Source organism: Camelus ferus, chromosome 23 (genome assembly GCF_009834535.1).
Source record: "Camelus ferus isolate YT-003-E chromosome 23, BCGSAC_Cfer_1.0, whole genome shotgun sequence".
NCBI classification, from domain to species: domain Eukaryota; kingdom Metazoa; phylum Chordata; class Mammalia; order Artiodactyla; family Camelidae; genus Camelus; species Camelus ferus.
Window position 1 is genome coordinate 26847379 of NC_045718.1, and position 24782 is coordinate 26872160.

A 24782-nucleotide genomic window follows, 5' to 3' on the forward strand; every position below is an offset into this window, starting at 1 on the left:
GTTTCTTTTTATTGAGATATCATTGACATATTATATTGGTTTCAGGTATATAACATAATGATTCGATATTTGTACAGATTGTAAAATGATCACCACATTAAGTCTTGTTAACATCTGTCACCATACATAGTTATAGAACTTTTTTCTTGTGACAAGAACTTTTAAGATTTACTTTCATGGCAACTTTCAAATATGCAATATAGTATTATTAACTATAGTCACTATGTTGTACATTTATGTCCCCATGACTTATTTTATGACTAGGGGTTTGTAGCTTTTGATTCTCTTCACCCATTTGGCCCACCTCCCACTTCTCATCTCTAACAGCCATCAATCTGTTCTTGTTTTTATGAGCTTGGTTTGTGTGTTTGTTTGTTAGATCCCACGTATATTTTACTGAGATCATATGATATTTGTCTTTCTCTGTCTGACTTACTTCACTTAGCATAATGTCCTCAAAGTATATCCATATTATCACAAATGGCAAGATTTTTTTTTTTTTGCTTTTTTTTTTTTTAATTTTGGGGGGAGGTAATTAGATTTATTTATTTATTTACTTCATTTATTCTTTTTTTAATGGAGGTACTGGGGATTGAACCCAGGACCTTGTGCGTGCTAAGCACGTGCTCTACCACTGAGCTATACCCTCCCCCCACAAATGGCAAGATTTTATTCACATTTTCTCTATCTATTCATCCACTGATGGACATTTAGGTTGTTTCCCTATCTTGGCTATTGTACATAAAGCTGCAATGGACATGAGGGTGCATATATCTTTTTGAGTTAGTGTTTTCATTTTCTTTGGATAAATAACCAGAAGTGGACTGCTGAATCATATGATAGTTCTATCTTTAATTTTTTGAGGAACCTCCATACTGTCCTCCATAATGGCTGCTCTAATTTACATTCCCATCAACCACAAGGGTTGCTTTTTATCCACGTCCTCACCAACACTTGTCATTTCTTGTCTTTTTGAAAATAGTCATTCTAACAGATGTGAAGTGATATCTCAATGTGGTTTTGATATGTATATATATGGAGAGAGATAGAGAGGGAGAGATATTACAAGGAATTGGCTTGTGCAATTATGGAGGCTGAGAAGTCCTACGATCTGCTATCTGCAGGCTGGAGACCCAGGAAAGCAGGTGCTATAATTCAGTCTAAGTCTGAATGCCCGAAAACCAGGGGAACCCACAGAGTAAATCTCAGTTTGAGGTCAGGAAAAGATGAGATGTTCCAGCTCAATCAGTGAGGCAGGAAAAAAATGGCAAATTCCTCCTTCCTCCACCTTTTGTTCTACTTCAGCCCTCAATAGATTGGATGATGCCCACTCACATTGGAGAGGACAGTCTACTTTACTGAGCCTACCAATTCAAATGCGATCTCATCTGAAACATCCTTACAGACATACCCAGAATTAACATTTAATCTGGGTATCCTGTGGCCCATCAAGTTGACAGAAAAAATTAACTATCATATGGTGTCATCACCAAAGAGAACGGCTTTTTGAATCACCTACAACATGTTTTTAGAGAATATTATCTTTTCATTTAATTTATTTGGGATACAGCAGTTTTTGCATCTATGCATGATGCAATCATTAGAACTTTGCCACAATTCATGAATATCATTTACCCAAAACCAGACAGTTGGTTTTTAAAACTTTGTTCTGTAGGTATATGTTATGGGTTGAATTGTGTCCTTGCGAAAGATATGTTGAAGTCCTAACTCTTAATCTCTTGGAATGTGACTTTATTCAGAAAAGGGTCCTTGTTGACGTAATTAGTTAAGATGAGGTCATACCCGAATACTATGTGCCTTTAATCCAATATCGAAGAACAGTGGGGAGATACACAGGGGAAAGACGGACGTGTGGTGATGGAGGCAGAGATGGGGTCTTGCAAGTATAAGCCAAGGAAAGCCAAGAATTGCCAACAAACACCAGAAGCGACAAAAGGCAAGGAGGTATTTCCCCTCTACAGGTTTCAGGAGGAGCATGGTCCTGTCAACACCTTAGTTTCAGATTTCTAGCATCCAGAATAGTGAGACAATACATTTCCGTTGCTGTAAGTCACCCAGTTTGTGATATTTTGTTAAGACAGTCCTAGGAAACAAATGCAATATGTATTTGTGATCTTCCAACATAATCACTTATTTTATTGGTTTTTAAAAAATGATCTTTAAAAGGTTTATTTCTTTGGCATCCAGAGACTTTCAGTTGTGAGGTCGTACTTCACATCTTTCTTAAATTAATACTTCGTGGTTAAAAATAATTGGTTCAGTTACCTGGTAATATGAGAAAGTTTTTAAGGGCTCAAATATGAGAGGAATTCCTCTTTTTTGAGAGTTAATGTTGGGGGAGGGAAACTGCCTTATATTTGGTATCTGTGGCAGAACAAGCAAAAGCAGAGTCCCCTAGTGGAAGAGGGATTTGGTCCCTCAGCACCCCCAGTAGCTCCTGAGAGCCAGTTTAAACACTATTACTCTGAAGGGATTTTTATCACGAGGTAATCAATACACAGAGCTATTATGAGACATAAATATCTGCAGCAAAGGATTTATAGGAAAGGGATTCGTCGTGTGACCATTTCATTTTAAACCCAGATAGAAGCCTAGGGTAGAACATGATAACGTAACTCAGCGAAGGCATTTCTGTGGAACACTGATTTGATGAGGTCTGTGTGCAAAGTTAATGGTCTTACTGGTGTGGAGTGGTGCTGTCCTAATACCTACACAGGAGCAGTGGGCAGCAGCCCCTTAGACTGCCTTCTTTCAATTTCACTGCTCTTGGATGGCATTTGCCAAGCATCAGACAACAACACTTACCAGTTAAGTTCCCTGATGACAGCCTAAACCCTGCATATGTACTCTGTTGCTGATTGAAGGACATTCTTATGCTTGGGTACCACACACCGTGTGGCAAGATTTATGTCCCATAATGAAAGTCATAAAGCCTGAGGAATGTGCTCGCTCAAGTGGAGGACTGTCCCACCTTGGACTCAAAGGCTGCTCTTATTTAATCATTATGGGCGAAACAGAGAAATTGGTTTCTTCTTAAAAATAAACATTTTGTTTTTCTTTATTACTCATAAAGCAAATTAGTTGAAGATAATTAGAAAATACATGAAAACAGGAAGCAGAAAATAAAACTCACAATCATTGGGCAAACATTTTGTACGCCCTTCCTGACATATTTCTATAGACTTTCTTTTTTCAAAAAAAGGTATTGGGATAGGCACATTCTTTTAACATCTGCTTGTCTTCTGTTATCAATACGTTGTAAGCAGTTTTCCTTTGCAAGGATTTCTATAACTTATTTAAACAGAATCCTACTGAGGGACCTCTAGAGCTGTTTCCACTCTTTCGGTATTATGGAGAGTGCTGTATTGACTCTTCTTCTATCCAAATTATTTGGCATATTTAAATTTATTTCCTTAGGATAAAACTTCATAAATAGACCTGCTGAGTCAAAAATACACACCTTTTAAGGCTTTTGATAAGTGTTTCCACATCATTTCTCAAATGTTTGCTCCAGTTTGCACTTCCACCAGCGGTGTGTAAGATGGCATACTCTACTCCATTGGGTATTTTTTGGAAGGAGGGGCAGATTAAAATTCGGCATCTCTTTGCTGTGTCATTTCATTTCTTTAATCACTAATGAAGGTGAAACTCTCCTCCCCCCCCCCACCCCCGACCCACTCAGTACAGTTTCCTGATACATATACCCTCAAACCTTAACAAATCTGCCTGGACTGTCTGTATTTTGTTCACTGCCTGTTTGTTTTCTGAGTTATCAAATTATTCCCAGGAACATAGCTTGCTATTTCGGGCATTTTCCAAGATGCCAAGGAGATCACTTGTCGACAACTAAGAAACCTCTGTAAAGCACCCTCAGTTCATCCACGTAACTGAAAATGTCTGGGACAGAGGGCTCCTGTCTTTGCAGCTTGGTTTTTAAGCCCCTTACTCAGAAGTGGAGACTGTAACAGGGAAACGGGAGCTGGTGGAAGGGGAGGCTCTCACTGAACCTGTGCCCTTTCAGAAGCAAGGAACTTCCGTCTGCGCCAGGCATTGCTAGTGGACAATTGAGAGCCATCTCTCCTGCCTCTTCCACCTCATCTTCTCCACTTGACTGGCACGTGAACTCCTCACTCTCTCCAAATGAGACAGTTTGATATGCAAACATAGATGTGTTTATGTCTAGGTGACTCCCGTGCAGGTTACAGACAAGTTATGTGCTAGTGACAGCCGCAGCAACGTGCAGCTTAGTGGTGAGCGACATGCGCTCGAGAAACCCGATTTCGCGTCCAGTGCCTCCAGCGTTAGTTTGTGCCCCGGTTTCCTCATCTGTAAAATAGACCGACCTCGTAGAGTTCTTAGGACGACTAGTTCACTTTCTGTAAAACTCTGAGAATAGAGCCTGGAGCGTTGGAAGTGCTAAACGAACCAAGAGGAGGGAAAAGGAGAGGGGAGCAGAGGGTGGAGGGCTTAAAAAGTGGGGCCAATCCCAGGGAGAACAGAGCAAGAACTGCTGTGAGGAAAAAGACCCACCTGATGTTTTCTTTCCCTCTTTTTTCCTAAGCCTCGCGACGGAGGATGTGGAAACGCAGCCGGCTCTCCCCTCTCGCGCTCTCCGGGGCCGCCCCCTTTTGCGTGGAGCCGCCGAGGCGCGCGCGGGGGAAGCCGGCCGAGGGGCCGGCGGGGGCCGGGGCGGCGCGGGGGGCCGGGGCGGCGCGGGGCTCCGGCGCTTTGTGCGAGGGCCTGAATGGGCGATGTGCGTGCGCGCAGGGCTGCACGGATTAGCCGTGCGTTCCCATGAACCACAAAAGAACGCCCGGATCTGGGACATTTGTCATCAAGGGGCAGGCTACTCAGGATGCGAGGTAACCAGAGCTTTTCCCGGACTGCTTCAGTCTTTCGGGACGTGGGGTCACTCTAATCCTTCCTGTTTATATTGTGATCGCGTACGCAGCCAGGCTTAAGCTCTGCAGTGGTAAATAAGAATCGCGATGCAGGCATTCCTAAACAGCTACGTCCTCCCGGTGCTTTGAAATTGTTTTTAGAAGGGGCCCCGTTCCCTCCCATTTATTCAGTCCTCTCACAGACAGCAGCGCAGTGAAGTGCTGCCGCAGAGGTGCCGCGGACGCTGCCCTGGCGCCCACTGAAACCCCACTGCGTTCAGGGATGCTGCGGCGCTCTTGTTTACACCGTCATCTCTCTTGTATTCTTCTTTCTTCCTGCAGTCCCTTTTGCCTTCCTATTATTGTGAGGATTTCAGAAGAGTGTTAGTAGATAACTGTTCGTACACATCTCCTTTAGCAGGGAATCCTCAGAAAAAGACAACTGGATTGTGGCGTTTGTGGAAAGCAGGAGATAAATTTATTGGTAGAACCCTATCAAAATTTACTCAGAATTCTCCCCACAAATACACGTGTTTCTCTTTCATTCAAATATGATCTGGTTCAGGACCTGGAATCTCAAGTCTGCAATTTTGCGCATAATTGCAAATTGTGAAATTTACATATTGCAACCCCACTGCTGGTCAAAAGGAGAGAAACCCGTCCTGAGAATTGAGCCTGAAGTCAGGGCTCCTAGAAGAAGGGCCGGGGCTGCAGGGAAGGGACCTGCTGCTGAAGAGCCCGCCTGAGTGCCCAAGGACCACGCCCATCTTACCTCTTCATCTTCACAAGACCTGAACTGGTTTTCCCGATTTGTTCATTTATTGATTCAATCCACAAACATGTCTGAAGGATTGCAATATTCTGAGCCTCGTGCTAAAACTAGGAAGAGTAATGTGACGGAGATTCTGCTTTATATGTATAACTATATATATAACTATCTACACAAATATATATATATATGTGGTTCGGGAGAAGAGAGATGGCAGCTGAGAGGATTAGGCAAAGCTTCAAGGGAAAAATGGCATTTGAGGAGGTTTTTAGGGCTGGTCCCCCAATTTGCCCACACTTCAGAATGATTTAGGGAAGTGACCAAAATTCATATTCCGTGGATTCATCCCCCACTCAATGACTCAGAATTTCTGAGGGGGGTAAGGAACCCGTATTTAACAAGCCGATTAGTTGATTCTGTGCCAGTCAGCTGAGCCTTTGATCCCACTTAAAGCAGAGTGACTGGGGATAGGAGCAAGATGGTTTGGGGTTAATGGAAAGCACGTTCAAGTAGAGCAGAGGTGAGAAGGACCTTATCTGGTCAATGGTGTGTTGTTCCAAAAGCATATAGTTGGTATTTCTGCAACAAACATATAGAAGGTCTTTGTTTCTAGAATTTATTGTTCCTTTAGTTTGATATTTTTATCACTCTAGCAGAAATTAGCGGAGAAAACACATATTATAGTACTTGATTTAGGGCCCCACTCCAGCAATACACATACACACATACTGATGGAATATATTTAGTTAACATAATGAGAGATACCCGTTTTTCTGTGGACTGTGAAGTGCCTGATGCAAAGTCTTAGAAAAAAAGGTAAATTTTTATTTAATAAAAAACTGGACTAATATATGAATATTTATTTTCTAAGTAAATATATTTATTTTGTATGTACATATTTTTTAAATGTAGCCATAAAGGCTTTTCATACTATCAACAGTAACAGAATAAGGTTTAAAGATACTTGATGGGGGAAAGTTATAGTACAGAATTGAATGATAATCAACTGACCCTCTCTATTTTAAGCCTTGTAACTAGCCAATGATATCGAGTGTTGAAATATATGGAGAGATTTATTAATTTTCTCAACTAAGGAGATATTGAAGCTTGAGTTTCTGTTTCATAATGAAAGCTTCAAGCCTTCTGACAAATACTAAGGCAACACATGTCACCTCTAGTTATTTTCATTTCCTTATCCTTAATTCATTGCTGAACATTTAAAGAAGCTATTCCTTCTGTCTGCATTAACATTTAACTCCACACCTGCATGCAAAGATTTCCTTAAATCTAACTTTCCAGTGGAGTTTTCTCTAATTCAATTAAGGGAACTTGTACTCCCTCTTCAGCTCTTGGTTAGTAGCCCTCCCTTGGGGAAGGCTTTTTGGATCCTTAGACCAGGTGGGTTCCCTTAGATCCTGGCCTCCATTAGCACTTGCAGTTTTTTGTTTTTTGTTTTTGAATTACCCATCACATGGTTTTTATTTGTTTACTGTCTGTCGTTTTCACTCCCTTATTCTCCTTGAGGACAGAGACCATATGTATGGTGTTCAATGACACAAGAAGCTAGCATTTATATATATCAAGTCCAGCAATGTAAGAATCTAGCACGTAGTACTTGTTCAATTACAATATTGTAATTGTTCAATATTTGTCAAATTAGTGAATAAATATGGATTTTCCTAGATCAAAAATACCATCCTTCCATTGACCAATAACTTTCAGCATTAAAATGTCTGGATTTCTTCAGGTGGGTGCTATAGAAAATGATCCAATCAACTTATGACTTCCTGTGATAGATGATCTCCATTCAAGAGGCTAAGAGACATGCTTCTGTGTGTTCTACAAAAGGGTGTCTGGGAGCCTGGCAGCCATTTTCTATCTGTGGTTAGCAAGCAGGGATATATCTGTCCTTTTTAAGTCTCTTATACCAGAGTCTGTTGCTTTTGTTTTACTCTGCACGTGGCCAGTTCAACTGAGCAAAGGTCTACTGAGTGTGTCTTGAATGCTCAGTGCCCTGTTTGGACAAAAAATGCAGCATTAGATTTGGTCCCTGCCCTCAAGGAACTTAGGACTTCCCTGAGGAAGTGATATGTAGACATAGGAAACAAGCAGTAGAATATTTGAATAATAAAATGAATGATACAGACAGGAAATTTAGGAGGGCTTTAGAGAAAAGGTAAAAATTAAGATGTGAAATGGAGTGGGCAGAAAAGACATCCTAGGGATTTGGAACTTAAAATAGCCTTCAAAGAACAGATAGGACCTGGTTAGTCTGAGAGAAAAGAATAGTATTTAAAAGCTCAGGACAAGGAATGACAGTTTGCAGCTGGACATCAGTGAGATTGCCATTTGCCCACCTGGAGGATCCAAGAAGAGCAAGTGAAGTCTGGGTAGGAGGCATTGCCTCCAGGCACTTTGCTTCAAAAAGGCCTGAAGGAAGAAGGGGAGATTTGTTCAAAACACCTGGCCCCAGAATTATGGTGACTGAGAATAGTGCAAACATCACAAAACTAGACAAAATGAAAATAATATCACCAGTCGAAACTCGGGGATAGCAATGGGAGGAAGCTAATTATCTCATCTATCAATCCTTACCATCTAAAATTAAACTTCTATTTAAAAAATAAAAAATAGTCTAATTTCTTAAATACTTTATTCTTTTTTAATTTTATTTTTGTTTTGTCTGTCTTTTGGCAGGGGTGGTAATTAGATTTATTTACTTACTTTAGAGGAGGTGCTGGGGATTGAACCCAGGATTCTGTGCATGCTGAGCATGTGCTCTACCACTTGAGCTATACCCCCCCCATTTTATTCTCTTTTTAAAAAAATCTTAGCTATTTTAGGAAACAACGTATCTTGCGGGCAAGAAATATTTGTCTAAAATACCACAATACTTTCAGTGTCACTTCAAGTTATTTTTCCTGCTGCTTAAATTCAAGTAAAATTAAATTTAATATTTAAATTAATATTAAGGGAATAAATAGCATGCCATCTTCATTAAATTATTTCTTTCTATTTAGCTCTCCATTTCCATATCCATCTCACATGCATAGTGACGTTTTCAATTTTGCTCATCAAATGTTAACGCTGGTTAGTTCTGGGCAGTGGGATTTGGGGTGATTTGTTGCTTATTTTCCCTTTGTACTTTCCTATATTGCTCATTTGAAAAAGTAATGAGTATATATCATTTTGATAAAAGCAATTAAGTCATTACTTAAATGAAAATTTTAAAAAATACCACATGTCTAGCCAAACTAGACAAAGTTGAGACGGGCTATCCAAAAACAGACAAAGAAAGCTAACTTTTCTGATGGTCAGTGTGCTGGTAAAAACTCCAAGCTCACATATTCCCACCCCATTGCTATCTATGGCCATTGTACTAGACTTTATTTAGCCAGCATGGAGGATGTGATTGATGGGGCTCTAACAGTGGCTTAGCCTAGAAATATTTTGAATGGTGTAACAACGACAATTGTTTGTCTACTCATTCTCCATTGTCCTTTTACTCAGGGAAGTGGTCCTATACCACTCCTGGGATGAATCTTGATTGGTCCAAACTTTTCCTGGTGGTCCTGTTTCCCTTTGTCAGTGATTGGTTAAACATGAGCATGTGATACAATTCCAACCAATTAGATGTGAAAGGAAGATTTCTGAGTAGCGATCTTCTGTGAAGGAGTTCTTTGCTTTTCAAAAGAAAACACTAGGAAATGTCCTCATTTTCCTACCTCTTTATGTTATTGTGTAAGCACAGAATTCTCCAAGCTACTACAGCCACCTTAAGACCTGAAACGATAATCCTGAGGACAAAAGCACAGGACTGGGAAGGGGAGAGTGGAAAGAAAGACTCTTGACTGCATAGATCTGTTTGCTGATTGAGCCTAGAGCTGTTCCACCTTTGGTCCTGTTATGTGGGATAGTAAATGTTCTATAGTTCAAGGTACATTTAGTTTGGTTTTCTGTTCTTGTAATTGAAAGCATCCTAGCAGATACATGTAGCCTTGGGACACACTGTGGCATGTACATTAGTCTGGCAACAGGAGCGGAGAGTCTCATAATTTTCTTTTCTACAATAAGAGCCCAGGAGGAATTAGGGAAAATTTCTATGTGTTGCAAATCTATGGGTTCCATTTTAGGCCACATCCATACACATAGAAGGTTGCTGTGTATTGAATACTTATTCTGTGCTAAATTCTTTATCTTATTAATCCACATAACAACTGAAGAACTGCTGTACAGATAAATAGTCTGAAACACAAGGACAAGGCCCTGCTAGTAATTGGCAGAGCCAGGATTTGAATATAGGTCAAAGCTCTCTGTCAATAGATGACATTGGTTCTCAACTGTCAGATTGTTAATACTTGTTGTAAGGTATTTTCACAAGTAATTCATTACTAATGACCAAGCACCAAGTTAAAAAGGAACACACATGGGCAGATTCAAGGCTATCCCTATGTAAAGCGCTCATGAACCTTCGTTCCAGTGTGTTCACTTCCGGCTGTGGGAGAGAAAGCGGTGGGCTCTCTTCAGACCCCGGGGAACTGTGCCCATCCTACAGCTCACCTTATCTGTGCCACTTCCCCTGGGATTCTGGCAGTTCATCCCGTGCTGGGGTAAGAAGTCTATTCCTCCAAAGGGTCCTTGTCACTAGGGTCTTTTTCCTTTTTTTTTTTTTAAGACAACCCCAGGCCAACCCTACTCTGCTGTTGGAAGAAGTGTAGCTTGCTCCCTGTGTGGCTACTTCTCTCTGCTCTGCCAGCTCTAGTCAGCCTCTTATGTTTAGATTTTTACTCTGGAAAAGCCAGTTTCCCCTCAGGTCCAGAAGACTCATATCAAGCTGGTGGAATAGGTTTCTTGAAACCACCTCTTACTTAGACTTAAGGTGATGGAGAAGCCCTTCCTCCCTCTCCCATGAACCTCAGAGTTCGCCAGTGACTTTCTTTTCTTTTCTTTTTTTATTGAAGTATAGTCAGTTACAATGTGTCAATTTCTGGTGTACAGCCTAATGTTTCAGTCATACATACACATACATATATTCATTTTCATATTCTTTTTCATTATAGGTTACTACAAGATATTGAATATAGTCTTTGTGCCCCCTTACCTCCCTTAGAAGATTCCAGGTAGTGAGGGGAGGGTATAGCTCAAGTGGTAGAGTGCATGAGTGGTATGCACAAGGTCCTGGGTTTAATCCCTCCTCTAAAAACAAATAAACCTGATTACCCACTCCCCGCTCTGGCCAAAATAAAATAATTAAATAATATAATAATAAATTTTTAAAAATAATAGATCTTTAAAAAGGTCTTTAAAAAAAGAAGCCTCCAGGTAGATGATGGGCTACTGTGGGGGAACAAAGGCCACAGCCCCCCAGTTCTTCCTGAGAAGGAGGGCCAGTGTCTCTAGGGTAGGTTCTCTCGGCCTCAGCACCGCTGCACGTGGGCAGGTAATTCTCTGCTGTGAGGCCCGTCCTGTGACTGCAGGATGTTTAGCAGCGCCCTGGCCACTACTGATTAGATGTCAGTAGCATCACCCTAGTTGTAACAACCCAAAATGGGCTCAGACATTGCCAAATTTCCCTTGGGGGCAAAACCACCCTCGGCTGAGAAGCACTTCTTTAGAGGCTTGTGTTGCTATCAGCCTGTGGCCCTCCAGAGAGCCCCTATTTTGCATTTTGTGGCAGATGGCTTTGGATATATCCGAAGGTGAGCTAGAGCCAGGCTGGAAGTGGACCCCGAGAGACAATAGCCACATTTGTAGTAAGCTAAGTCATCTAGTGGTAATCATTTCTGTTGATTTCCTTTCCTGGTTTCTTTAGAAGAGTCTTATTCACCCTCGCCTCAGCTGGGACATAGGATAGCAAAAGGAAATTGGAGGTGGTGACACTCAGGCCTTGGGGTGGGAGTACAGCCCCCTCCCCGATCTGTTGCAGCAAAGCCAGCTTGGGTTGTGGTGAGGCTGATAATCCAAGAGCGCTCACAGAGAACACTCCTGGCTTCAGATCCCACTGCCCTTCCCACAGGGAGAATCTCCCTTTGCCATCAAACCACCCAGACAGATCAGATATGGCTGGCTGGCTGGCTGGGTTTCTTTTTCTTTCTTTCTTTCTTTTCTTTTTTTTTTTTTTTTTAAAACTACCAGTTTTCTGACAATGTTCTCTTAGGATCAGACAAGCAATAGGAGCCACAGGTGTGGAACAGAGCTGACTGAGCTCGTCCTGCCTCAGGTCATGTTTGTCCTGGAGTCCTGGTGTGGACCTGGGTCCTGCCATCAGGGAAGGAGCAGAAGGCAGCAGCTGCTGACTGACAGTCTGCTAAGAACCCTTCTTTCAAAGAAGATTGTTTTCTTCCCAACTAAACACATCTAAGAGACAGTCATGGAAGATAAATGAGCAAGGGCCACTCGTGGCCAAGTCTGTACAGCCCAGTAACAAGCTCCCTCAGAGTCCTGATCTCTGCCCTCTGCCTTTATCTCTGTTGCTATTGAGGGAACTCGCCTTGCTGTTGTCGGCTCTGATCCTAGAGACTGAAGTCCCAGCTTTAACAATATCAACCTGAATGGAGGAACTACAAGCACACTCACCTGAGTCTTTTATTTTTAGTGGAATAGAAGTGGATCAGTAGATGTACAAGGGCAAAGCTAGTCAAACATGGGAGGTGATAGGAGTGAAGGCTCAGAGGCAAACATAGGAGTCACAGACAGATGCTGCCCAAAGAAAAATCACAGAGCTATAACCAGCAGAAGAACACAAAATGGTAGGAAAATGCCTGGAAAGACAGAAAGGGAACAGATTTTGACTGTAATACCCTATCTGGTGTGCAGCTATTTCACAGGGGCCGTTTTTGACTAGGTCTAAGGAAATTCCACGTGATGGTGGAGAGTGGGGACCCGGCGCACTGGCATAGACTGTATTCCTTACCTTCCCAACAGCCATTTGCCCATATCTTCCCTCAGACAGGTATCAGAGATTTCATTTGGGGAGTGAATCATGACTGGCCTAAACCTGTTTTCATTTTCACTAGTGACTTGCCTATGGACAGACAAGGGACCCTGTTCTACCAGGAAGATTCAAGGGAATAACTAGAGAGGGTTTCTCTTCCTGAATAAGAGGGAGCCTAGCAAGGACAAAACTCGCGCCTCTGCCCTTTCCTCCTTGCTGGAATGCCAGTGAGAGAACCGATGCCTGAAGCTTTGCTAGCCAACCCTGGTCTCCGATCTGACAAATATGAGAATGCAAAGCCAATGCACAGAGGTGGTGGAATAGAAGAATGGAAAGAGTTTGGACCCTCGAGGGTATCTTCCAGCTGCTGAACTGCGCTGGAGCCACCCATCCTTCTAGACTCTTGTGAGACCAACAGTTAGGCCATGGCTGATTGTTTTTTCCTCATGCTCCAACTCATCCTAAGGGATACACCAAAAACTCTTATGTATTTCCTATTTCCTTAAATGATCTATTAAACAAAGTTCTTAGGAAATGACTTACATGAAAAATAAAAAACTTCTTTTTTTTTTAATCCTGAGAGTTAAGCAAAAGGTTACGGAAAAATGGAATTCTTTACAAAAATAACACACTGCATACATATTTGCTTGATATTGTGAGAACCACTCAGGCTTAAAGAAACATCTTATAATGTCTGGTTTTGTTGATCTTGGACATGGTTATCTTCCTCTCTGTCAAATGATGGATTCCCACTGAGAAGCAGCCGCTTACTTTTTTTCCCCCTCTTTTTTGTTCTGATGATGCTAACGATCCCTTGTATGACAGACACAGAGAAGAATGCAGGAGACAAATGGGGGAATGCATTCAATTCACATAAGAATTTAATGAGTCAATCTAGATTACCAACCCCTCACTGGCAAGGTTATATCTTTGTAGCGATTTGTTCTCACCTACCCCTGTCATTGTTTACTTTCTCTATGCCAACAACAGTAGTCACAGAGTTTAGAGTGACTTGCTATTTGTCAATACAGATTTAGTGGCCTGAGATTTTGAGCTGTGGCTTTTGTTCCAGCTAGATATTTTCATGTCGTTTAGATTAATAAAACATGAAGGAATTTCTGGTATAATGCATATGCTCTGCTTTGCTCTTTGATGGCATATTAATTATATGCATACATCTTCCTTTTAAGAAAATAGAATCACACATCTCTAAGCTTTAACTTGCTGTCCAGATTCCTGTTGATTCTTCCTCTATTGTTTTTTTAGTAGAAAATTTGTAATAAAAATAGAGACGAGCACTTTGGTTTTCGTGGTTGCTAATAACAGAAAATTATTAGAGCAGCTCTTTTTTTCCATCCTTCATCATGGGAAAGAGCTAGGCTAGCAACGCCTGGGACTGAAGGTCACGCTGCTGGGCTTTGTGGGGACAGATGGCCACTGCTCATCATGTTAGCAAGAAGCTTGATGCTGACTTCTGGACATCAGCTGCTCACTATGTATATTAAGTGATAATTTAGCTTCAGGTGGCACTAGCCCTCATGCGGTCTGATCTCCTGCCATCTTAATGGAAAATATTTGGACAGCGGTACCTTACTTTCTTGTAGTCCATTGTGAGACAAAAGCAGGCTCTGCAATGCGTCTAATAACACTAATAATAAATTATATTGCTTCTGATCATTTGGATTTAGCTTTGCCAACTAGATATTCTGAATTTAAAGCCTCAAGGGACAAATTTGTGAGTTATGGTCAGGGGGTGGGGTGTGGGGGAGCAACAACAACAACAACAAAGCCTTGTGAAAATAAAGCCACAGGAGCACTGGGGCTGGGATGGGAGCAGAGCCAGGCAGGGCTTGGGGGAAGACATTGAGCTGAACTGTTACTTGGTTTCAAAAGAATACTAACTTCCTTGGTTGTAGTAGTTTTATCAATAAATTCTCTGCTTCTGAAGTAGCTTAAAGTTCTCTAGAGCAGCGATATTGTTAATTCTCATTGAATTCCTATATGTCAGTGTTTCACAGGTAAATGGAAGAACCAGACCCATAGCACAGGCTACTCTTCCTTGGGTGATGTTTGTTATTGGTCCCAGTTAGAGAACTGTAGAAAACTTAATTAATTTTGTTTATTTATATTCCTTACCACATTCCATAACGGGCTGGATGCTGTATCCTGACTGTATATTGTCTAATAAGAGAGAAAACACAAATCTAGAATCAGAGCTAGAAAAAATATGGATTCGATTGGAAGACCATAATCCAAGATAACATGTGATATACAGGATCATAAAATCTTATACTGCTAGCAAGACTGACAAATTTGGATCTAAGTTTCCTGGTTACCAGGTCAAAAAGGAAATATAGTAAGTTATAAAATATTCTCAAATTCAGAATTCACATTTCCATGGGGGGAAAAGCATGCCACTTTTTAAAAAGATGCAAATTTTACCTAACTCTCAGGTCTTAATGAAAGTTCTGAAGTAAGTAAATAAAATAAATTTCTGTTGTTGAAGCCACTCAGTCTATGGTACATAGTTCTGGCAGCCCTAGCAAACCATGGCTAGGATGGAACTATGGAAACCACAATTCCAGCCATGTGCATGCCCCCTCTCTCGTCTCCTGAAGGCTCTCCACTGAGCTTTCCTGACTGATTTTCTCAGAGGCTCCTTCATTCAGTGTTAAAAAAGCAAGTATGTGCCTAAGGCCACCCCTCACCCCAGCCAACCACACACACATACACACAATAGCGTGGAGTGGATACCTAGGCAGTGAATAAAGAACTAGTTGGTGGGGGGTAGGGTGTAGCTCAGTGGTAGAGTGCATGCTTAACATGCATGACCTCATGGGTTCAATCCCCAGTACCACCATATAAATATTTAAATAAATAAACTTAATTCCCCCCTCCAAAAAAAAAAAAAAAAGCTAGTTAAAGAAAAAGTAGTAGGTGGTTTCCTAAACTCAGGCCCTCCTCAATTAAAAAAAAAAAAAAAAAAAAGACAAGCCTAAGCTCAGGCCCCAAGTTTAAAAGAGAAACTGGGCTTCTCCCTCCCCACCCCCACTCTAACCAGGATATTAACCATAGAACCAATATGATGTTTAGTAATTTGTTTCTGAGTTGCAAGGCAATACCTGTGGGAAGCAACCTAAATTCAGTAGTATATTCAAGGTATTGAACAAAGAAGTCAGTTAAAGGGGAAGGAGAACTACTTGGAATAGAAACATTTTCAAGGTCTGTGTAATAAATAATGGAGGCAGAAGTGGAAATTTCTTTGAGGGTTAATGAGTGTACTTGGGTGCCCTTCTCAGGAGATATTTTTAAGGCCTCCACTCCACGGATGGATTAAGACAACATGAAATTATTTCATATTTGGTAAATGGCTTCTACTTTGCAAATATATGCAAATACATGATCTCATTTGATTTTCACAACATTCCTGAAAAGCCACCATTCCTGATAAAGAAACTGGGACTCAGAGATTAAGTGATTCCTCTAATTGGTTGAGCCAGAATTTGCCTAAATTCAGGCAAATTCCTCAGGGCCTGTTTTTGCAAAATTGAAAAGGAACAGTACTAAGGGGAGTTCCTTACAGCTCTGGAGCTAGACTTTTGGGTCAAATCTTCATTCAGTGGCACGGTTTTTTTTTAACACCTCTCTGCTTTGGTGTCTCCACCTGCAAAATGGGACTCACGACATTATCCAACTCAGACTGTAGAATTGCAGTGAGATTAAATGACGTCGTAGCACATTTGAGCAGTTCACCTGGACTACAGGTAGTGTTCAGTGATGGTTTATCATTTTTACTGACTGGTTGCTTTTCTTCACCTTCCTCTGAATCTTTCTTTTCCTTTCTTTCTTGCAGGCCCTTTTTAGCAAATTTTACGCTGCTGCATCCATAGAACATCACAGACCCATAGTCATCTTAGGGTGCAAAGTTCAATCCCAGCGCTCCTGTTCTATTCCTGTCCCTGGAATTTGGGACCAATTCTTGTCATCCTGAGCAATAAGCAATGTGAAAGGGAGCTAATGCTAGCCCTTCCCCTGGGACCTCTTAGCAAGGAATCAGGGGTTTTGTTTGTTTGTTTTGAAGCAGAGGCTCTTTCACTTTCAAGGGGCCCGAAAGTGTTTTCGCGTGTGGGTGCGGATGGCAGGCGCCAGTCCGAGCTCTCTCAGGCCCAGGATCCGGTTAGGCCACTTCCTCGCTCTCCTGGGAACGCGTCTCCCGGGGCAGGGGGTGTGGGAAGAGCTGCGGAGCGTTCCAGCTCTGGGGCTCCGCACGGGGGGCTCCCCGCGCGAGGCGGGGACCCGCAGAGGGAGAGAATTACACCGGCTCGGCGCCCGCCCAGAGCACAAAGAGGGGATTACGGTCCCGCTGGGGAGAGGGGGGGCAGGCGGCTGATAATGCGGGGCTGTCACCCCGGCTCATTCCTCTCATTCCTTCCACGATCGCCGTGGTGCGAGCGGGAGCAGCGGGGGAACATTCCCGACCCGGGCCGCCCAAGCGCCGGCGGAGCCCCGCGGCCCCGGCGCCCTCCCGCCGCGCCCTCGGTGTCCGCCCTCTCGGCCTCCCGGAGCGCGGGCCGAGCGGAGCTGGGGGCTCTCTTCTTGCTTTGAATTCTGACTGCGCCCTCCGCTACACGGCATGCGGGCTGAACTGCTGGATGCTTAAGAGAGACTATGTGAAAAAGGCGGATGAAAACATGCCAAAGAGAAAACGCCAAGCAGATCCAGATGTACCGGGATAGTGGCTCCACTCTCCTGCAGACCGCTCAAAGACTCGCTGTCGCAGGAAAGCGACCTTAGCTATGATTTTTACAGATGAGAGGGCCGAGGGGAGAAGACAGTTACCGACAGGACTGGGGTTAGAACCCGATCTCCGCCTATGGCACCTACTAAAAGGCTGAACTGAAAGTTAGTTGGTAGGAGCCACACGAGCTCAGGTCACTTTTTGCTTCTGTCAGTGTAGCCTTTGGTTATTCAGAATGTTGGAACGGACTAATATAGTAGTATTGGGGGGTTGTTGTGTGTGTGTGTGTGTGTGCGTCTAAGGAATGAGGTTCTTAGCTTAACATTTTCAACGCCTGTGAGTGGTATGAAGCAAGATAAATTGGTAACTTACAACCATTGCCGCATTTCAGTTGGGTCCTCTGAATTTCAGATTTCCTTTAGCTAGAGATAAAGGGTAGGGCGGAAGATTGTCAGCTGCGGGCAGTAGGGAGTGGCTCCACCGGTATGGCTGGGACAGGCTGAGACAGCCTGAGACTGAACAGTATATGGCCTGGCAGTTGCCAACCCCCACTTCCTGTGGGGTATTCACAACCCCCTCCCACCTGGCTCTCCTCACCCAAACATCTCTGCTCCAAGCTTACAGGTAAGGAGCAGAGCGCTCCTACTAAAGTAGGCGGGGTTCTAACTGTTCTGACAAATCAGGTGAAAAGAATCTTGAGTCACTGTGGTTGCCTATGATCTACCAAATGTATCCTTCCAAATTACTGCAGTGGAAAGGTAAATCAGCTCAGTTGGTTGTGCCTAGTTAATTCCTTTCGTGTGTATGTGTCTGTGTGTCTGTCTGTGTGTATGGATTACCCACTCTGTCAGGTAATTCCTCCTTTGGCCTTTTTATAGAAGACATTTTGGAGGAGTTGAACTTTGCTCTGTTCTTTGAGGTTAGGAGGGCAAAACTCTAAGATGCTGGTTATTTTCATATTTATATCCTTAGTAATCTCTTGCTTTATTTATTGAATGTCTTTTTAGGGCTAAAAAGAATGCTATGTTTAGGAATGAATTGGAGCATCTCTATCTTCGGTGCTGCTGGAGGAAGGAGGTATTTTGCTATAAGCTAAGACCAGTATGCAAAAAAAAAAAAAAAAAAAAAAAAGTCCACCAGGCAGAAGACTCATGGGCCACTTACCCATATATTCCCTTGTGCCACACTACAAAACAACAGAGAGGGAATGGATGTCACAGAAGACAGTGGAGAGAGTGGTGCTGCTTTTTCTTACATGCTGCTTCTATTTTTAAAGAAATATTTTTAGCATTTCTTATTTTTTATTTTATTTTTTAATATATATTTTTATTGAAGTATACCCAGCTTACAATGTTGTCAATTTCTGGTGTACAGCACAATGCTTCAGTCATACATGAACATACATATATTCGTTTCCATATTCTTTTTCACCATAAGTTACTACAAGATATTGAGTACAGTTCTCTGCACTATACAGTATGAACTTGTTATTTATATATTTTATATATATTACTATCTGCAAATCTCAAATTCCCAATTTATCCCTTCCCACTCTCTTCCCCCCTGGTAACCATAAGTTTGTTTTCTATGTCTGTGAGTCTGTTTCTGTTTTGTAAATAAGTTCATATGTCTTTTTTTAGATTCCACATACAAGTGATATCATATGGTATTTTTCTTTCTCTTTCTGGCATACTTCACTTAGAATGACAATCTCCAGGTCCATCCATGTTGCTGCAAATGGCATTATTTTATTCTTTTTTATGGCTGAGTAGAATTCCATTGTATAAATATACCACTGCTTCTTTATCTAGTCATCTGTCAAAGGACATTTAGGTTGTTTCCATGTCTTGGCTATTGTAAATAGTGCTGTTATGAACATTGGGGTGCATATATCTTTTTGAATTAAGGTTCCTTCTGGATATATGCCCAGGAGTGGGATTGCTGGATCATATGATAAGTCTATTTTTAGTCTTTTGAGGAGTCTCCATACTGTTTTCCATAACAGCTGCACCAAACTCATTCCCACCAACAGTGTAGGACGGTTCCCTTTTCTTCACACCCTCTGCAGCATTTATCGTTTGTTAGCACTTATTTTACATTTTACAATAACATTATCATTACATATTTAACTTTATATTTTACTTAGTCAATTACTTACCATACTTCTTATACAGTTTGCTTCACTCTTTCTAGAAATGTTGTTGCAATTTAATTTTTGTTTTTCCAGAGCACTTCCTGGAGTGAGTTTTTCAGAAAGAGAATAAAATGAGATCCATTTAGAACCCTTGCATAACAAAAATATTTTTAGTATACCCTTACATATGAATAAAATTTGTTGTCAGGTATAGAAATCTTGGATCAGTCAACTTTTTTTCTAGAAAGTCTGAAAACATTGCTCATTGGTTTTAGGATTGAGTATGAGATGGTGCCAGAATGATTTTCTTTGCTTTAAAGAAGGAGTACTCTCTGAGAGTTGTAAGATTTTCACTGGAAATGAAAAATTGTCCTAAACCTAGTCTGGATAGACCTTTTTGCATGATGTGTTTCTCAGGTTCCTTTGGGGAAGAAATTAATATTCCTGATAAAATGCTTAAGTAATTTTAAAATAAACTTTAATGAGCTTAAAGAGAGCCTGCCTCTGGGAGATTAGCTTCCCACCCGCTCAGCTGACTGTCAGTCAAAAATCTAATGATCTTTAACCAGAAATTCTATTCTAGTCCTTCTTTTTTTCCTACAGATACGTCCACCAAGAGAGGAATCTTTAAGTTGGTCTGTTTCTGGACTCTTCCTTTGAAGCAAATGCTCATAACTCAATTTTCTGAGTTTTTTTCTTTTTCTTTTTCTTTTTAATCTTTATTTTTGGAGTTCAGAAATCTTCCTGGGACAAGTCTAAGTGTAAAGAGACACTGCTGTTGATGAGTCACAAGAAGGAAAGGCAGAAGAAAGCCATTAATTTGTTCCTTTTTTTTTTTTAACCTGCAAGTAGTGGGAAACCATTGAGGTTATGGAGGAGAGGGCTTTGGGAAGATAGTTCTGGTGGTGGTGTGCAGAGACAGAAGTACAGACACCCTCATACTATAAAAAGCATCTGCAGCTACTTGTCAGAACCCTGTGGACCTGAAGAGCCACCAGTAATAGCTGATTTGAACCAATAGCTCCCTCCCTCCCTGAATCCCTGCAAACGTTAACCCCGTGGAACCAAAATCCTTACAGTGGGGTTGAGGCATCATGACTGTTATCTTTTCAATCTCCCCAGAGGATTCTACATGCAGCCAGGGTTGAAAACCACAGTGTAAATATTTTTCTGCTACACTGGACTCCATTATTCTTTCCAGGTACAATTCCAACTACTCCTACCTATTTCCCCTATACTTTGTTGCCATAAAGTATCTTCATTGACCTAGATGTATTTTTACTCACTGTAGTCATCAATGCAACAACTATTTGTAGAACTTTTTACGCCAGGACTATGCTAAATGATGGAGTGTCTCCACTGTACGGGATCCAAAACCATGCAAATAAGTATCCTCCTCCCCTCCTGACTTGGGTCCCAAAGGCACTGCTCCTAAGTTCTCACTGCTGTCACTACTAGGACATAGAATCCCTTGCTTGTCCCCTGGATCCTTAAACACAATATTGTCCTGCTTTCACCCCCAAATTGTCTGCCACCCAATTGCTTGTGCTCCTTATTCCTCTGCTACATCTCGGTCTTTTTGGAGGCAATAGGTAAGTAGGGGCAGCAAGCCTCCCAAAACAATCTTTTACTGGACTGAACTAGTCTGAACTGAAACAGTCTTTGGTCCTTGCAGTACGCAATAACTGGAGACACAAAATGAAAAAATGCCCATGTGAATGTAGAAGGAAAAAATGCTGCAGAGATTGACTCTCAGAGCCTCTTGGCTCATATAACGTTCCTTCTTTCTCTGATCATTCCCGTGCTTTCTGCTGTCTTTCTCATGAATAAGACACTGGGTCCTTTTCTCCTTGTCTTTCTTTAGGTAATCAGAGCCAGGAGGAAAACAGAGTGATTGGGAATGAAGTGTACATTTGGCTGAGTATAAGAGGGAACATATGATTTTGTGGTCAATTTATTTTCACCTCATTCATTCCCAGGGGTACATGGTTTTCGCCTCATTGGTTTTCTGGGTTCATTGACTTGAAGTTTGCTGTGTATGGGAGGTTGCTTCATGTCTTCTCAAGCCATCTTTTTTAATTGTCTTGGCCACCCTCTGCCTTAAGCTTGAACTAGTTTGAACTAATCTCAGTGGTTTACCTACTTGATATGACCCTTGTATTTTTAGGAGAAATATCATATTATTTAATCTTTGTACTATAAATATTAGAGTTTAAAGAGATCTTACAAATCATTCTAGTCCTACTCTTTTATTAAATATGAGGACACTGAAGATCAAGGAGGTTGAAGGATTTGCCTAAGGTCACACAGCTAGAAAAGCAGCAGAGCTAGACTGCCTCCTTAGAATGGAAGGAAGGAATGAAAAAAAAAAATACAGTGGAGGAGGGAAGAAAATGAAAACTTGTACTCCAGATGTATCAGTTAGGATGCTTTTGGTTGCAAGTAACATCCTATTTGACTCAAACTGGCTTAAATAATAAGGCACACAGCATCTCACACATCAGGAAGTTCTGATCCAGGTAGGCTGCAGGAATACTCTGATTAGGGCTCCCGGCTCCACTTCTCAGTGATTCCTTACCTAACCTGTGTCTATGTGTCGGCTTTGCTCTCAGAATGGCTTCCCATATGATGCTAAGGTGACGACAGTGGCAACAGGTGCACTGGGCTTCCACGTTCACTCTCAGATGGAGACACAGAGAGAGGGCAGGAGGGGAAGGGACAGAGAGAGCACGAGTCGGAAGTCCTCCCCTTCAGGCTGAGCGGGCCAGCTTAGGACACAAGCTCACCCCTAGACCAGTAATAGCCACTAGAGGAAACCATGAGCGTGAGTCTGTGTTCCTGAGCCAATCTCTGGCCAGGAGGATGAGCTCACTATGATTCATTTTGACCCTACCTCTATCAGCCCCTGCCTCTGGAGGTGGGGATGGAGTCAATTTCTCATGTGTTGCTTAATTAAGTTCATGAAGGAGAGGTTGATCAGGGTTCCCTTAGAAAGAAAGAGGGGAGGAGTGGAGGGGTTAGGGAAGGTACATCAGAAACCATGAAGGCACACGGACAGCACGTGGCACAGAGCTCACACTCAGCAGACAGCAAATGCCCAGCTCCTGGTGCTGTTCTTGTTCTCCGTCCAATGATGCAAGTGGCAGGAAGGAAAGAGGACAGGCTTTCTTTCATGCTTTTAGAAGACTACCCCATCTGATTTGAAGAAGGGGTGCCTGGGTCAGGGTTCCACCTGAAGGTGACTCCCTGAGTACATGGGCCGTGTGGAAACTTCAGTCTAAGTAGGGTTCTTTACTGTCTTGAAAGGATTTGAACAAGCACAGAACAGATAGAAGATTAGGAGATTCACCTGAAAATTTCCACTTAAGTTAACTATCATCCTCTCTTGCCCAAAAGTGATCCTTTTCAAGTGAGTTTGGCAGTGGGTTTCGCCTCTCAGAGTCTTAATGAGGCTCGGAGCAGCCATGTGCTTGCCCTGTTCCTGGCTTGGGCTTTTTACTTCTTTCTGAAGTTTGTATTTATTATCATCCATGAATACTAGCCTTAGGGCAGAATCCCTTCCCTACCCCGATGCATTGTTTTGACATTAGGCCATTCCTGGAACTTTTTACTATTCTGAACGCTACTCATCTCAGTTTATTGTCGTGGCTTTTCGTGGCTGCCCCATTGGCTGTGTTTGATGGAGAGTGCTTTGAGGTTTGTGAAAAGCATTTTTGAGACACTTGCAGTTAGATAACATCCCTGGGTCTCAGGGATTCTTTTTTAAGCATCACCACCATCTACATTAATCATCCTGTTTTTGAGGCACAGACAAAGGATGTGGAACGGTTTCTGTAGGGCTTGGGGAGGGGGGCTGTTTCTAGGAGCTGTTTCTTCCAGTCTGGAGAGGCAGCTTCAGTCTGAGTTGTGGGGGCGGTGTGGAAAAGCTTTTGGCTCCTGAATTACAATAAGGATTTGAATCAAGAGAGCCCACAAAGATTCTGCCCATAAAGCTGTTTCACTCTCGTTTTTCTTTTTTTGGAAGTGAGTCCCCAAGTATTAATGTTTTCCCCCACTGAATGCAATTATGCACAGAAAGTGCAAAAACAGGGGAGACTCAGAAATATTCCATGTCTCTCTCTCTTTTTTCCAAAGTAACTTGCTTGAGTTCTCAGAATCTTGGAGTGTGTGTGCTGATGTGTTCTGAGCCTGGTGACATTGGGTTACGAGGCTGGGATGTTCTGTCAGGCTCTCGGGCATGTCAGCAGTGTCTTGTTGCCTCTGAAATCATTGTCTTTAGTCCCTCAGCTGAATGTTCTGATGCCCCAGTGCTGGCTGGCTCAGTCTAGCCCCACGTCCTGAATCAATCCTGGCGGTAGAAAGGTGTCTGCTTTCTCAGCCCTATGCACTGTCCAGTATCTCCGAGAAGTCATTCAGATGCCCTGCTATGCCACGGCTGCTAGCTTTTCAAGTCCACCAATGTCCTTTGCTGCCAACCAGCTCGAAGTGTAGGCCCTGACCTCCTGTAGAGGGTTGCTGCTTGCCCCCACAACCCATGATGCTTCATTCATCAGATGCCTCCCTTGTTCTGGCCTTCCTAGCTCCAGTAGCCTCTACTAAGCAGAATCCTGCCCTGAGCCGTAGTCCACTGGATGGATTTCTTCATACCATACGTGGCTCTTGCCAGTTCCTTCCTGGAGCTGATCCATGCACCCTTTTCCTCCCCTAGCTTGGTCAACAGTCTCAGCGTCCATCTGGTTTCTGATTCTTGAGGGCATGACAACTGCCTGGGTTTGTCACCCATTGAACAAATCTGTTGATGTCTGTCTGTGTCATGCTTGAAGGGCTAGGCCTTTTAACATTGCATCTTACACTGATGGTCAGAATATGAGGGTTGTGATGCCTGGACAGTGCTGAGGTGTTGCAAGGGTTCAGGCATCCGTGTGTCCATCATAGACTGAATTAGACTGAATGTAGACTGAATGTGGAACGTCATATGTAAATGTCCACATTATGTTTGAAAAATGTGTCTAGACTCTTCTTATCTAATTTAACTAGATATAAATCCATTTAAAGGCATTACTGAATTCATAGCATCTTTTTGTCAATATGTTTCTTCTCAATCAATGGATACCAAAAATACAAGTATAACACAATGAGATGTTGATGTCCAAGAAAGGCCTCTTTGCACTTACTTTCTGCACCAACTAGCTGTCACTGATCTGCTAACTCCCTTAGGTTGCAAGTACTCTGACTACAGGACAAAACTCCCCAGAAACAGTTCGTTCTGCATCAAATATGAACCCTTGCTGGCAGTTTTTCCCCAG

General features: G+C 42.3%; 1 protein-coding gene across 1 annotated transcript in view; it reads left to right on the forward strand.

The window, feature by feature from the left end:
* The window catches only part of LOC116659301 (WAS/WASL-interacting protein family member 1-like), a 61194-nt gene extending 48130 nt beyond the window's left edge, over positions 1 to 13064 (forward strand). The window contains exon 7 of the mRNA XM_032466737.1: positions 12687 to 13064. Coding sequence (XP_032322628.1) covers positions 12687 to 12744 — 58 coding nt within the window. The 3' untranslated portion in view covers positions 12745 to 13064. The remainder of the gene's footprint in view (positions 1 to 12686) is intronic.
* The last annotated feature ends 11718 nt before the right edge of the window (positions 13065 to 24782 follow it).